Here is a 16,307-nt window from a genome sequence, read left to right on the forward strand (position 1 = left end):
GCTAAGTTAGAAGTTGCTATATCTCAGTGTCAGATGTGAGGAAGGGTGGGCACAACTGTTTGTCTGTCCCTATCCAGGGCAGATGGGGAGAGGAGGTGTCAACAGAAACCATCAGCCATACTCCAAAGTTGCAACCATGTGGGCTGAGAGGACACTTGATCCGAGACGCCCAAGATTTTCAGCCCGGGCCAGCTCAGCCTTTCTTATCAGGCCTTTAGAGCCCCCAGAGATGGAATCCAAGCAGTCAGGCTGGAACAGGGGAATGTTGACAACTCGGCTCTGAGTAGCCCACCTTACACCCTAAGTGTTGGACTAAGATCTAATCCAGGGATTCTCCCTGGTACCCCCTTCATGTCCTGAAAGCGTGCTGGAAATCTGTGGGGGCACTCATGGGCATAATCAGGGTGGGGACCAGAGATGCTAGAAATCCCACAATGCGCAGAGTCCCAGGCACTGCACAATTATTATGTTTCTACTGCGACTTCCACATATTCTGCCAGACAGTCGGGAAGGTAAAATAACAAATGCTTTAGAATTATCTGAGTGGAGAACCTAACTCTCCGTTACATTTAAACACTAAGGGTTCTTCCTCTTTTTTTTCCTCCCAGTTTAAATATATACAGAATGTACACCCTGTTCACAGCAGTACTATTCACAACAGTCAAAAGGTGGGAGTAAACCAAGCGTGTCTGTCAATGGACAGAGAGAGAAACAAAATGCGATACATGCATCTATACACAGAGTGGCACAGTACTGAGTCTGAAAGAAGAGGCAATTCTGATGCATCTTCCAATATGGACGAACCTGGAGGGGGAATCCTGCTGGATGAAATGAGCCAGACGCAAAAAGACAAAGACTGTATGATTCCTCTTACATGGGGTATCTAGAGCGGTCAAGTGCATAGAAACAGAAAGCAAAATGGTGGCCTGCAAGAGGTGGGGCTAGAGAGAGTGGCGGGTTGTTTAAGGGGCACAGCTCCACTGTAGGAAGATGAGAAAGTTCTGGAGATGGATGGCGGTGACAGTTGCACGACAATGTGAACATACTTAGTGCCACAGAAAAGTAAGATTAAAAATGGTTAAATTTTATGTTATGTATATTTTAGCACAATTTTTTTTTATTTTAACACAATTTTTAAAATACACACACACACACGTGGGCAAATCACAAGAAGACTATACTTCGCGGTGCCAAAACTTAACCACAGCCCTTCACCAGTGCACAAAACCAAATCACATGACCCCAGGGCTCCGAGCACCGGAGTCCCCAGCACCACCCGCCCGCGCCGGCAGCCCTGACAGCAGGGACCTCGTGTTGAGTCTACATGGAGGCACAAGCACCTGCAGCATCATGGGGTCTTCCAATGTCGCTGTGCCTGTCCGTTTACATCCTGAGGACATATTTTATTATCAATTACTTTCCTTTTATTTTTCTATTATGGCTGATAGAGAGCTTACAATTAGGGGTGTGTGTGTGTGTGTGTGTGTGTGTGTGTATTACTTACAAATTTCATTTCATTGCAGGATGAGTGGCCCTGAGAAAATAACTGTCACTAAAAAAAATGAAGGGAGAGGGCCTGCCTCTGAGATGGGCGGGGGGGGGGGGGGGGGGGACCCCCCCCCCGGTCTCAGGGCACAGAGAGGAGTAGGAGCAGAGGAACTGCTAAAGATGCTGCACTAAGGGCCAGACTCAGTGAGTCTCCGTCAGTTTAAGATAAAAGCACCCTCCTGCAAAAATAAAGGTTCTTACAGTGGAGATCTTGTGGTCGTCTGCCCACTCCCCTGAAAAGGAAGAAATATGGTGGAAAACTAGAAAGTGCCTGACTCTCCTTTGTGATGAAACACAGGCACACTTAAAATAATCAAATTCATGCCTGGTAATGAGCTCCGACAGAGACGAGGTGAACCAGGGTATATATTTTTCAGTCATGGGAATCACTGTATCCTGTCAAAAGAGATCAGGATTTAACCGAGAAGGGCACGGTGTGTCAATTGCAGTGACACATATATTGTTGCTCTATTGTGCTCACCCTTCTTTTCCATCTCAACACGGGGCTGTGATTAATATTTTACATACTATCCAAAAGAGGAATGTGACTTACCAGAAACCCCCCTTTGCCAAGAGAAAATCCTGCCCAGCTGTAGATTTCTCATTTGCAAAACATAAGAGCAATGAAATTCCATTACTTAGAGAAACTGGCTGTTCCCCCAAACCCTTGGCAACGGAAGCTGTACTTATCTTTCTGAACAATAGCCTCAGAAAATGTATTCTCTCTTAAAAAAAAAAAAAGAAGAAGAAAGAAAGAAAGAAAAAAAAAAAGTAAGTATGCCTTTGAGCTCTTAAGAAAGTCCTCTTACACAAGCAAATTCCTGTTATGGAAAATCCACTCCCCTGACCTGGGAAGTACAAAGAGGGACCCCAAAACAGGCAGTAGAAAGAGCTCCAAGTTTCAGAATGCTTTGAAAAGTCAATGGGGATGTAACAATATTAATAATGTCCTGAAAACAAAATCAAGTATCCTTTTCATATGTCTGCTACCACAACATACCTGCTCCCTCAGAAGAATGAATCTTAGACCCTAACATGTTCAGTTTGCGTTCCCTGTGAGGTTGAACTGTATGTTTTCCCGAGGATATAAATGCTCCTCAAGTGTACTGCTTTGCACATCGTGGAAATTCATCCAAACAAGACTGGGAAGGCGAGACTTTGTTCTCTGTCTTCCAGGCTCCCTTCCCCAGGAGAAGCATGTGACCAACCTCCAGTGGCTTATGTGAACTTGGCATATAGCTTATCTCACAGTCCGAGTTCCCACTCGGTCCAAGGTTTGGAAACAGACCACGAAAACACTCAAGAAATACAGACGCCCCGCTGATGTGTTTCAGCCAGCGTCAGCGGCGTCGGGGCAGTTTTTCTGGTTCCCCGTCTAACGTGCCATGTCGTGGCTATGGCCCGGGGGGGCCTTTCTTGTGGGATTCAACATACCATCCTGCACCCTCCTATCTTATTTCTTCCTCACAGGAGACCTGACAACTTATCCATGTACTGACCCATCAAAAGAGCAGTCAAAAGGGTCGGCAAAAAGGAGCCCATTGTGTCCAACTTTGCACCAAGAGCCCATACCAGGAGGCAACGAATAATTCTTGCCCTTTGGGCAACCTGGGGCATCCGAGGACACTGTGTGACCCTATCCCAGTGCTCTGGGTGGTGAGGCGAGAGGTCTTCCTCCCCCAGAGCAAATCCATGAATCTGCTCTATAAAGGCTTAAAATGCTCCACGAAGACCTGAAAATGAAGAATTCGGGATGATGGGAGTGACGATCCTGACCGTCGACCTCTGCCCACACATCCCCGGACAGTCACCTCATACACCACATGACAGACAAACCCAGCAGAGAGAACAGTGCATCCATCTGTAGCAACAACTGCGTGCCATGAGCCGGGAAGACACGAGCAGACCTCCAGAGCGGCCCCGATTTTCGCCTGGTGAGCGACGCGAACGCCGACACAATGTGCCCAACAGAGGTTTGTTCATCTGGTTCTAACTAACACACAACTCTCCAACGGCTTTCGCACAGAGCTCTAACTGAAGCATACAAAACAGATGCGAGGCCGCGGGAAGACAGCCAAATTGTGAACATGCCACTCATAATCTGGCTTCTCTATATTTAACATAAACAAATCTTAACACCGAGGCAATCAGCGCTCTCCATCGTCCCACACAACGGGAGAGTTCTCCTGACCAGCCATCCACCAGCTTAGGCCTCCCTTCCTGACCAAACATCTTGCACCCAACAAGACGAAGACGCGATGGCATTCGGCCTATTAAAAGACACTAGCCAGCGTTCACATACCTCAATAATCCTGTCATGAATTTGCAGGCCTCCGTCCTTGGCTGCCGGCCCGCTGTCAACTATTTTGGATACAAAGATTCCTTCAGTGGATGATCCATCTTGGTTGTCCTGTGGGTTAAAAAAACACACATGAATGCGAGGCATTAACTTGGTCATGAAAATAAAGCTTACACTCTTACACTGCAATGGACTCCTGGTCATGTCAAAAGTGGCAGTGGGGTGAAGGCCCATCTGTTACCCCTAATTTCTGTTTCAATCTAAAATTAACATATACACATGGTAAAATAACTCAAACCATACCAAAAAGTATTTAAAAGAAGTCACTGCCACCCCCTACCCAGGGTCCTTTTCCCCATGTAGTTCCTATCTGCAGTTTACTTATCCTTTGTGAAACATTTTTCACAGATCACTTTCCTAAACATGTCTCTGTTCCTTTCTCATGCACACAGATGGTATGTGTGTGCACAGAGTACGCTCTCCCCACCCTGTGCATTTTATCTTGCCTCTTTCACTTAAGTCCAGAGACAATGCGGTCTCCAATACCTTCCTACCTGTACTACGAAATATCCTTTGCAGTATGTATCTGGAGCAAATCCCTAGTAATGGAAACATCAAGTTCAAGGATACATAGATTGGATGGATGCTGCCAAATTATGCACTGATAGCTCATGAGAGTGTCTTCCCAGCTCAGAGTACTATTAAAACTTTTAAATAGCCAATAATCTGACTGCGAAAATAGGTGTTTTATATGTGTTCAGATTTACACCAGAAAAGCTCACCACCACCCCCCAAGCCTAATAAATTCTCATCTCCAATCTCAAATTGCTTTAGATCTTTCAAAGTCTGTACCGAAACTTTCTGGGAAAGGCAACGGCTCACTGCTCAAACTCCTTCCTTTATTTAAAATCAAAAGGTTCAACAAACCCATAAAAAAAAAACCCTCACAGCTTGTTCATGAACTTCTTTCCAAACAGCACTGGGATGAATTCTCTCCAAGTGTGTGGATTAAGTTTCTGGTGATGAACAGATGGATTTGTAAGTTAAATGGCACAAGCATGTATTGTTGCCAAACAAAAGCATTTGAAAAGTAATTTCAGGATCTTCCACAAAAACTCCAAATCCTACGATCATAGTAAATTCTTCGCCATTAATGCCATTAGAAGATCTATTTTAACAGTAATTTCCATACATAGAAATACATATAAACTCCATTTGCTAAGAAGTAACTATGAAAATATAAAATTTTTCTCTTTATTTTATTTTTTTACAGAGATCACAAATAGGCAGAGAGGCAGAGAGAGAGAGAGAGAGAGGAGGAAGCAGGCTCCCCACTGAGCAGAGAGCCCGATGCGGGGCTCGATCCCAGGACCCTGGGATCATGACCTGAGCTGAAGGCAGAGGCTTTAACCCACTGAGCCACCCACGTGCCCCCAATTTTTCTCTTTAAACAGAAAAAGAAAACCCTATATTCTAAAGAGAAAAGGGATGACTTTAAATGTGGTTTGATCGACCCTTTTCAGTGCAAGAGAGACGGCTAAAGGTGAGAAAACGCACATTCCGTACCTCTTCTCTCTCTCCCTCCCTCCCCCCTCACCCCTTTTTCTCAAAGACACATGCATACTCTATAATGTTATAAATAGGATTCAAAAGAAACCAAAATCACAACCTAAAATGAGCATTAACTGTTCTTCCCAACATTAATTCCCCCATGACAAAGATAGGTCTCTAAACTGCCATCTGGATTCTATCAACACTCTCCCGAGAGAGAAGGGTCAGGGAGGATGTGGGTGCTGTACTAGATCAACTATCCTCAAAAGGCATCCCTGCCCAGCATCACAGCACCCTGAACCGGCCCACCACACACTAACCCTTCACTGTCTGAATTTCTCCCTGCCTCCTTTGTCTCTCACAGCGGCCTTACTAATGCACTCATCCCGGGGCATTCGTGGATCACCCTACATGCATTGCTCAAACAGAAGTACACAGCTGTGCAACAGCTTCTATTTACTGAGTGTATACTAGGTAGGTAGGTAGTGGGCACTCTGTGTCCCGTTTCATCCTCACAATATCCACAAACCTTAATACTTTATTTTTACCCATTTCGTAGATGAAAAACCCGAGAGAGAGAGGTTAAGTAACTTGTTTGAGGGCACATAGCTAAAAAGTAGCGTAGGTCAATTTCAAACGGAGGACAGTTCAACTCCTTTACATAAGCTCTAAGCGCCATCTAAAAAATACACATGAATTCAAAAGTTCCACATTCCAGGCTATGGAATATTCCTCCGGACAAACCCAAAGAGCCTCAATGGACCACAGAAGATTTATGGACAATCTTGAGTTCCTTAAGAGGTGATGTCAATATACCCAAAGAAAAGAGATCCGTGCGCTTACTCTGAATTAATTGCTTTGCATTTCTTGGCTTGAGAGGAAGCGGGAGAAGGGGGAGGGGATTTTTGGCTTGGTTTGTTTTGCAGAATACTACATCATGCACAAGTAATTCTTCTTAGGAAAGCAAGTAAGTTCAAGCAAAAAAAAAAGAAAAACAGAGGAACAGGCAAAAACAAAGAGCAAAATTCAGGTTAAATGAAGACAGTGGTAGGAGGTAGAAACAGAATGCAAACAAAATACAGAGAGCCCCAAATCAGAGAAAGCCAAATCAGTTCCATCCTGGATAACTAGACTTATAGATAGACAACTAGGCTAGACACTAACTTAGTGTCTCTTAAAAGATGTCTCCCTGCTCCTTAGTTTGTTTGGCTCCCCTCCTAATACATTTTAAGTCAGAGCTATTTATCAAGGTGAACTAACAAGACTTGGGATTTGTTTTGCTGGCTTGAGAAAAGGAAAAATAAAAGGGATTGTTTTCATCCCAGGGGTACCTGACAATGAAGTGTATGTGCCAAAGGCTGAAGTGAAAGGTCTGATACGCCAGACTCGAGGCCGTCTCTTTAGAAACTTAAGAATGAATGAATGAATGAATGAATGAATGAATGTGGTTTTACTAAGAGCAGTGTATCAAGCAATGAAAAGCCTATGTCAGCGCCCCCCAGGGCTGGGCCTATGTCACAACCCAACCAAGCTCCTAACACAAGAAATCGTTGGGAAACACACACGTCATGTGTACCGCGTTCTACTTCCAGTACTAACAATGAGTGTGCATTGTTGCTCATCTTGGCTTTTTAGCATGTTCTCAATGACCTGCCAGATTTCCAGGCAACAGTTCAGAATACATTTAGGGTTCATTATGCGACTTCTGCTAATCAGGACAAGTTTAAAAAAAAACAAAAAAACAACACTATTGCAACCACATGCATATGGAATTAGACTTTCCTCCAAGGGACATGCATGTAGTTCTTGCAAAAAGACCACATGAACTGAGAACACTTACGAAAGCTACAAAATTCACTCTGGCTTACACTTCAATCAGCCTTTTAAAGGAGAAAAAAAATAACCTAAAACATGTACTTTGATAAGCACAAGAAAGAACCATATTCCAATGAGGCTGGGAGTGTCTTTTCATTCCCCGGGAAGGACAGAAAACAAACATGTAGTAAGTTCTCCAACCATCACCAAAGACATAAGGCATGCCTCTTCATTTCAAGCATTTTTAAAAAATTTTTATTTGTCAGAGAGAGAGAGAGAATGAGAACACACAAGCAAGAGGAGTAGCCAGAGGGAGAAGCAGGCTCCCCGCTGGGCAGGAAGCCTGACACAGGACTTGATCCCAGGAGGCTCGACCATGACCTGAGCCACCCAGGAGTCCCATTTTACGCATTTTTCAAACATTGGGCTCCTTTTACCTATACACACTCTGGTGAGGAAGAGAAAGGACCTTCCTGGTTTGCGTCCTTTCAGCCTTGGAAGTTTCTGCGACAACTAACAGTAAAGTGCATCTGGGTTTGCTGAAGTCACTTCCTAAAACTGGTAACGGTGGGGAGAGGAGGTTAAATAATTATGAAGCCAAATGAAGGAAAGCCTCTGTTACTCATGCTCAGTGGTAAAGCGAAGCACGTGCTACAACACGTTCTGGGGGGTAAGCTGGGGAACACGGACCGGTGCCAGTCCTGTGGTTTCCTGGGACCATCTACTCAGACATGCAAGTCCCAGTCTGCTCCCTCATCCCTCCCCTTTGCTGGAGCACATGCCCCCACCCACCCCTGCCCCCCACAGCCAGGATACCAGCAGACCAGCACCATCACATGCTGCCTGGTTGCTCAGCCAACTGGCAAACGAGGAAAAAGAAAAGGAACCAACAGGACATAAATTCTACAGTGTCTTAAGAATTTCAGTGAGACAATGCAACAAACCACCCTGTGTGCCCATCCCTGGGGCTCAGCAAACTGGGGGTACCCCCGCCCCACCCCTTCCTTCTCACAGTTTAATCTCACTGTCTGAAGGGTTCCCTCCTGTAGCTAAGTTTTATAGGGCAGATAATACATCAGTCCATCACTTACTGATGACTGTGCATTGCCTATCCTTAAGCTATCATTTCTTACAATAAAATGTGTGTTTTCAAAACTCTGCCTTTGGCTACTCCTCCTCATGCTCACTCCCCATCTTCTCCAGGTCTCCTGACCTCCTTCTGCCGGCCCCGTGACTCCCGCGGTGCTGTACTCTTTGCAGCTCCCCCAGCTGCCAAATCCAGGGCTATTCCAGGCTTCGCGAGGGCTGCCCTGGGCCTGTTCACTTTCTTCTAACTCAGTGCTCTCCCCAGGTGGGCCTGTGCAATGCAGGGCACTGGCACGATGAAAGGACATAAGAAAAACTGTATTCACACTCATGTTTTAATTTCATCATTTAAAATGCTCCATTTTGCATGAAACTTTTATAAGTGACACAGAATTAGTTCAGTAGCAAATATATAATCTAGAACTAACTAAGTAAGCTTTTTTTTTTTTTTTAACAGTTAAGCGTGCTTAAAGAAACATCGTATATGGGCCTCTGATCTAGCAAACTCCTACTCATCCTTCAGAATACAGCTCACATGGCCCTGCCCCAGGATACCTCCTACCCAAGGGTGAGCCAGACCCAGACACAGAGTTTAACCACATCTGGATGCCTGGCATCTCCTTATCCTTTAAGACTCAGCTTAGTATTTCCTCCTCCCATTCCTGATCCCCCTGGCCAGTGATGCCCCTTGCTCCTTGGCACCTACTATCTGCCATCCTACCATTTTTCTGCTGCATCACGTTTCCCAATCTGTAACTGTGACATTTACTTGTTTCTTGCCTAATGTCTCTACCAGGACATAAACTCAATGACCACAGAGACCCAGTGTCCCTGGGCTCCAAAGTGTCTTCCGGCTCCTCCCAAACAGCCCCTACTCAACACTTATTTGTTGCATGAAGGAATCCGATTTTCCTTGGACTATTGTTGTCCTTTGAAGGTAACAAACAAGGAAATGATCTGCCAGAGACAGAAGCAAGAGATGATGCCCATTCAGATAAGCTGGCGAAAGGTGAAATCTTGCAACATGCCCCTTGCCACGTCCCATCCCTAGGGTCCTTTCCGCAGACATGCTCCTCCCCGTTCAACTGACTGGTCTGAATCGGGCCTCTACTTCCCGGAGGAGGGGCTAATGATGAATGGGGTGGACAAAAGAGCTGCAGGGGGAGAAAAAGCAAAGGGATGCGACAGCCCACGAATGAGGGAGTCATCTCTAACGAAGAGCTGACAGAGCAGAGCTCCAGCTCCAGCTCAGACTTCCGGTCCCAGAGCCCACGCTCCAGCTCCGTTGCTCAGTTCTAAGCGCACGCATCTCCCACAGCTTCCTGCAGCTCCACTGCTCCACCACCAGACATGCCCCCCCAAAAACCTAAACAGTTCAGATAAGCTGTTGTATTTCTAGGACAACGCTATTTTAGGAGACCACAGCTAAATAAAAATCCCTGAGGGTGAAGATGTTAGATAAACAATGAACTCTCTAATTACAGAAAGCAGAATGAGGTAAGCAAGGTTTCCTACCCCTCACCACCCCGCCCCCCACCCCACCCAACCTTGACCCGTCTTCCCCCTGCAGCAGGGCAAGGAAAAGCACATTTTAGTAATTAACATACCACACACGGCCGGCCACCGATAATATTGAATCCCAGGGAGCCAGAGTCCCGATGTAGGACAAGAGTCAGACTTTTGGTTTCTTCACCCTGCAGGGAACAAATGAGTTCAAAATTTTATTTACCAACAGGGAATCGATGGTGGCAATTTTCTCTCTACCTGAGTGGACTCAAGGACTCTTAGGTCATCCTTCAAACACCTCTGTCTCTTGGGCAGTTTAAGCAAGGAAACTTCTAGGGCCCCAGCTGAAACAGTGTCCTGTGCGGAGGAGGTTACGGACATTCGCAGACCCCGCCTCCCCGCGCCGTGCCCACGTGAGAATGTCTGGCGGCGTCCACGCATGCCTGGTGAACCTCGCCTACCAGTGACTCCGCGGTCTGCGCACGCTTCCCTCCTCCGACCCGCCCGTCGCACGCCGGCTGTCTAGACAGCGACTTTCTGTTTGCTCCTCAACCGTTCTCAACAGCAGCATTCATGTTCTGTCACGGAAGGTTCAAGGAGCAGCGCTCTCGGAAGTCTGAGCGCATGAAGCCTTGTCAATAGTCATCTGTGTCTGGGAGGCTTGAGGGGAGAGCAGGCCGTGGAAAGGCCGACGCAAACGTGGAGGGGAAACGGAGCCTGCGTCTTTCTGAGAGGGGGAGAGGGGCCCGTTCACAAAGTCATTACTGTCCAGGCCATCGGAGATACCGGGCTGTTTAACAGAAAACACTCTGTTCAAAGGGGGCTGGTCAGCGTGAGCCCCTTGAAGTCACGCAAGCAGAGGCCACCCAGGCAGCTCGCACAGGCCACGCTCCCCAGCCGCGAGGGACACAGATGCCTCGGCACCTCGGCCAGCACTCAAGGAACAGACACGTGAGTAAAAGTAGATTCCCTTTTCTGTGTACGCGGCCCCTAACCAAGCTCTGACAGGCACCGTCAGCTCCCAGAGCACCTCGGAAGGGTTTCCGAAGACCGGAAGGACGCAGGTGCGGACCACAGACACGCAAACGCTTCGCTCACGGTTTCTGCATAAACACGGTATTACTTAAATGCTGCATTTTTAGAAAATGTGAAATACTCCATTAACCAACCCTAACAGCTCATCCGAAAATAGATTTTATTCTGATGTTTACTGCCTCCTGATGAAACCTTTGCCTCCTACTTTTCCTATGGAAAGAAACGACCCCATGTGAAGGGCACGGATTCGAGGATCTGCCCCAGCCACACTGGCAAGGGAAACCAGGCTTTCTGACAGCCAGCGTCAACAGCTTTCCTGCAGCATCGCGCCATGGACTGCGGGAGGGTTCACTGCCAAACGCTGGCAGCGGACCGATGCCCAGCAGAACCAAAAGAAAAAAAAAAAAAAAATACATGTAGATGACCAACAGGCCTCAATACGTAAAATTACCTCCATGCTTAAAGTTCTTAGTAACCACAACTGTGTCTCATGACTAGTGCATAGCAGAAATAAAAATATATGAAATTTGTTAAAATTTCAAAAATGTTACATAACCCCAAGCATCCATTGTTAAAGGCTTGTAAAAACAACAATGACAATTTTTCATTAGAAAAAGACAGTCTTGGGGTGCCTGGGTGGCCCAGTTGGTTAAGCATCCGCTTTCAGCTCAGGTCGTGATCTTGGGGTCCTGGGAACAAGTCCCACATGGGGCTCCCTGCTCAGCGGGGAGTCTGCTTCTCCCTCTCCCTCTGCCTGCCGCTCCCCCTGCTTGTGCTCTCACTCTGTCAAATAAATAAAATCTTAAAAAAAAAAAAGAAAAGAAAAAGAAAAAGAAATAAAGTCTTTAATCAAAGAACTAAGTGTCTTCTAAGAACGATGGAACAAAATATTCATTTCCACAAGCTCACTTATTTGATACACAGAGTATTTTAATATAAAGAGAACATGTCTCTTTCAAGCTACTGCACCTCACCAAAAGCAGCAAGGCCTCTATAATAACGTACTGATTTTTCAAAAAATATTTCCAATCCACAGCATCGCCATCCAGAGCATCTGTGTGTCAATGGTATGGATCTGATTAATTTGACCTGCACCAGTTAACAGGCAGCAACTGTCAAGCTGCTCGAACAGAATAAACACTCAGGATCAACCTGATAGCTTTGAAATGTAAACGTAAGCATTCACAAACTGAAAGAGTTCATATCTCTTTGCCTTGGGAAAGGATAATCTTGGTAAGTCCATTTCTTGGCCTGCTATGTTTAGAGGGGTGAAAAAGTTAGAAATACACTGGAATTTGAGTGAGTTATCATACACAGCTACATTTCTGGCTTTCATAATTAATGATAGAAATTGCACAGTTACTCGGTAATCCAAGGCAGATACCTCCAGTCTGACAATCTGCAATGATGCATGGACTAGAACACGCGGACAAATTTTCTAGGGCAGTTTTAAATCTACTGTGTGATAACCACTTATTCTTTCTAAAAACGAAAGAGAAAGAAATTGTATACTGCATTAACGGTGATAACAGCTAACATTTATTGGCAGCTTATTATGTACCAGAAATGATATTAAACATGTAACTGCTTTATTTTCTTTAATAAATCCCACCAATTTCATCACCTGGCATGAATACCACCCTCACGATACAGGTGGGAAGAGCTACTAAGAGGTCACACCGGGATGTAGACCCATGCTCTCTGATTCTGGACCCCACTTACTCTTCCGCACCACTCCCTTTTCATGTGGAATGTAGAAAAGAATGCCACAGAGCCTAGCAGTATCTTAGGTCCTTCTCAAGATGGTTCAACTACTGGAGTTCCAAAAAGTTCCTTAAAGGAACTCATGATAGGAGGTCTTACTCAGGAAACCGATGTCAAAACAAAACGCCCAACTATTCACTGAACTATTTCTCTCCCAAAGACCCAACCTGAGATGCCCAGACCCCTCTAAGTCTATACCCAGCCTCAGAGATCTCTCTCTAGGAAGAAGTGGGACAATGCACGAGACACACCATTCCTTAGGCCAACAGCTATTTGCAAATAACGTTCTGAACTATCAGGTTGACCATCTACACTTCCTCACCTGTCACAATCACTGGAAAGAAAGAAGGAGTGTTCTCATTTCTGCAAGCATCTTGACAAAGTCTGCTGTCCAGGAGGGTTACAACAGGCTTTAGGTGCCTTGCCTATTTGAGGACTGATTTGCAGTAGTGAACTACCACATGGAAGATTCAACACACATGCTGGAAGCAGTAACAGGAGAAAAGAAAAGCTCTGCCGAGGCTGAATTCCTTTCATTTCTCCATCTAACTTTTCCTCGGATACCATGAACTTGATTCTGGCTTTCCCTTTCCATTCTCCTCCCCTGAAAGCAACCTTAACTACCCTAATTTCTAATTCTTCAGAAAAAACACACAAATAGAGAATTTAAACACTGGACTTTTGCACAGCATATTTAACATGTGAACATTAATTCCTATTTAATCATTTAACCTATTCCTGAGCTGAAAATGCATCAGGATAAAGAGCATTTAAATAATTCTCATTAAATTATACTCCACCAATTAAAGAGACATAAATATGGAACAAGGGCGAAGGCTCGCATCGATGCTCCTTTGCTCATTTTTGACAGAGAAGATGTTAATGAGCAGCTCTTTCATCTAAAGGAGATTTAACCAATATTGATCTGTTTTGGTAGTTTGTCATAACCCATGCTTTGAAATTTTCCCAATGGCCTGATGAAGTAAAACAAAGAAGGGGAAGAGCTCAAACTCATATCGATAAAGCATTATCTCAAACATCAGCTTTTTGAAGCAGGCATTGTATCCAGGCTCTACACCTGAGAAACTGAGGTTCCAAAACATTTGCTTAAGATCACACAGCTGCAAGGAGGGAGAGCCAGGAATGAAGGTCCACGGGACTCCAACGTCCATGCTCTTTGTACTCTGTGGGTACATTCTGGCCCCATATCCTAAAATCCCTTTGCCTCACAAGACTGAGCCTTCACATTAAAATGTCATGAAGGATTAGACATCTAATTAGTTTTGTAATTAGAGTTTTAAGCAAGGTTTCTCTGGACTGTATAATAATAGTGGTAGGGATTAAGAGTGTCTATTATGCCGTGAAGGGTATCATAAGAGTATTATGCCCCCCCCACACAGGAACGAGGTAATGGTTAAGATCTTGGGACTCCACGGTCAGAACCCTAGTTGAGTTTCCTCATCCACAGAATGGGGATAATAATGGTTTCTCCTCATATCACGGGTTTATGAAGAAGCCTGAATGAGATAGAGAGTCGCTGACAAGGGCCTCAGCACAGTGCCTGGCCAACAGAAGTACTCAAAATACAAACAGAGCACAGTGTGTGGTGGACATTCCTGCAGCTCAGCTGAGGCCATGACACTCTTTAAGCACAAAAATGACCCTGCCACAAAATCCAAGCCATAAAAAATGTCTAATCCCAAATTAACTTACTCTATCTCAAGCAAGTCTGGAGAGCAGGAGCATGAAGTTAAGCAAAATAGGATTATTATATATCCATTGCACCATCTGGCCATCTGATGGGAGCTCCTTCCATGTATGTGTCTTTTTTTTTTTTTTCCTCCCTCAAAGTCTGGAGAAAAAGTGGCACATTCTAAGACGGATGATTAAGTGCCAATAGACAGTTCTTATTCTAGAGATGGCAGCAGGAGACAAGACCACAGTGGGAGCAGCTCAGCCCAGACCTTCAGCGGAGCAGAGCTAGGACAGGTAAAGGATATTGTCCTGCTGAGAAACAGGGATGAGGTGGGGAAATCAGACAAATGACACACCCAGGCCTGAGGTAGGGGGCCATGGGAACAAAAAGGATGGGGGAGCAGGTGTTGGCTCCCAAGAGCATAGGAGCAACAGTAAGCCCAAGGATCTGTCGACTTGGATCGGGAGAGCAAAGCTAGAAGCAGCTGGGAGATGGGGAACTAACGGTGTTTGGGGATTGCCAAAGCACTGGACTGCTCTGCGTCCCACCACATCAGCGCTCTGATGGGCTGGGAAGAAAAGGTGAAGAGTAGAGGACAGTCGACAACAACCGAAATGGAGAGGGGACGGCACCTCCTTGGCAGCTCTCCTTTGTGCTCTCCCTATTCTCCTGCTCTTCTCTGATGGCATGTGTCTCTTCCCTTCAGGAGACAGAGACCTCTCACCAAAAGCTGGGTGGCAGATGGAAAAGGAAAATTCTGGAGTCCAGTGACAGCCCGGTCTCCTCAGGGTGAGGCTGGAAGCTCCCCAGCCTCCACCCCAGAAGCAAGTTCATAGCTGGGCCCTTGCTGCAGTGCAGGGTCTCCTTGGGAAGTGTTTAGAATTGAGAAAAAACAGAGATGTCTCGGCCTTGGAGAAGGAGATGTGGGCCACCACGCCCTAAATAATGGCATGAACAGTGCGCAGTACTTATCCCAGTAAGTCACGAGCAGAAATGGAAGCTCAACGCACGGGAACACAATAGTTGATGGCTCTGAAAATAAGCTTTGCTATCATATTCAAACAGGTACGTATGAGATCAAAACTTATTTTCAACTCAAGGGCTAAGTGGACAAGAATTTGGGGGGAAAATGAAAGTCACGGTGGAAAAGGCAAAAATCAAATGTACTTTGTCAAAGTCATCTTACACAGTGGCTGGGTTTTGTTGTTGTTTCTGTTGTATTCGTTTTTTAAATGTCCAAGAACATGAACGGTCCTCCACAGGCAAGGTCCTTTTTCCTCTTAGTATGGCTCTGTCACCGTCCTCCTCCCAACTCTCTGGCCTCGGAAGCTTGGATGCGTGCCGTCTCTTAATCTGTGTGGTGGCCCCCAGAGCCCATCCATGCCACTGTCAATGTGAATTCTTTCTAAACACTCCTTTCCGCCCCATGTTGGGTGTTCCCCAATTACTGCTGTTGTGGGACTCACAGCCGAGAACTGGCTGGACTGGAAAGCTGCCCAGCGGGTTCTGAGAACTGTAATTGACTGACCGCTAGTCTGTGTATCTGGGGTGACAGGACACCTCTCAGCCTCAGATTACACAAAGCTCTCCGAGAGTCACGCAGCTGGGAAACAGCTCTGTCTGTGGGCTAGCGACAAGACAGCACAAAAGTGTGCAGCAGTGGAGGGGGCTGGGAGACCAGGAGGCAGAGCTGGCTGCGGAAACTTCGGGAACCTCCATACAGAAGAGATGAGGGTGTCTTCACTCCCTACATAAATTTTTTTTTTCCTCTTTGTTATTCAATTCATGTTTCTAGTGGTGAGGTGGCTTGGGTCAACCTCCTTCCCTCCAGAGAATTCAAACTCCAGTTCTAAAGAAGGGATATTCTTGGAGGAAGAACAGCAGAGGAAACTCTTCAAGCCTCAAACCGAAGGCAGTCACGGGGTTGACACAAATGAGCTGAAAATGGTTGGGATAGCCAGTGGAAGTGTTAGTGGTCTGTATCTGTCCCGAGATAGGTGGTGCAAA

At 45.8% G+C, this 16,307-nt stretch overlaps 1 protein-coding gene across 1 annotated transcript in view; it reads right to left on the bottom strand.

The window, feature by feature from the left end:
* Positions 1-16,307, bottom strand: part of PDZRN3 (PDZ domain containing ring finger 3) — a 238,243-nt gene that overhangs the window by 212,985 nt on the left and 8,951 nt on the right. The window contains exons 2-3 of the mRNA XM_032867414.1: positions 9,907-9,993; positions 3,851-3,958 (exon numbers count right to left, since the gene is read on the bottom strand). Of these exons, the coding sequence (XP_032723305.1) occupies positions 3,851-3,958; positions 9,907-9,993 (195 nt within the window). The remainder of the gene's footprint in view (positions 1-3,850; positions 3,959-9,906; positions 9,994-16,307) is intronic.

Source organism: Lontra canadensis, unplaced genomic scaffold (assembly GCF_010015895.1).
Source record: "Lontra canadensis isolate GAN:19392208 unplaced genomic scaffold, GSC_riverotter_1.0 scaffold34, whole genome shotgun sequence".
NCBI lineage: Eukaryota > Metazoa > Chordata > Mammalia > Carnivora > Mustelidae > Lontra > Lontra canadensis.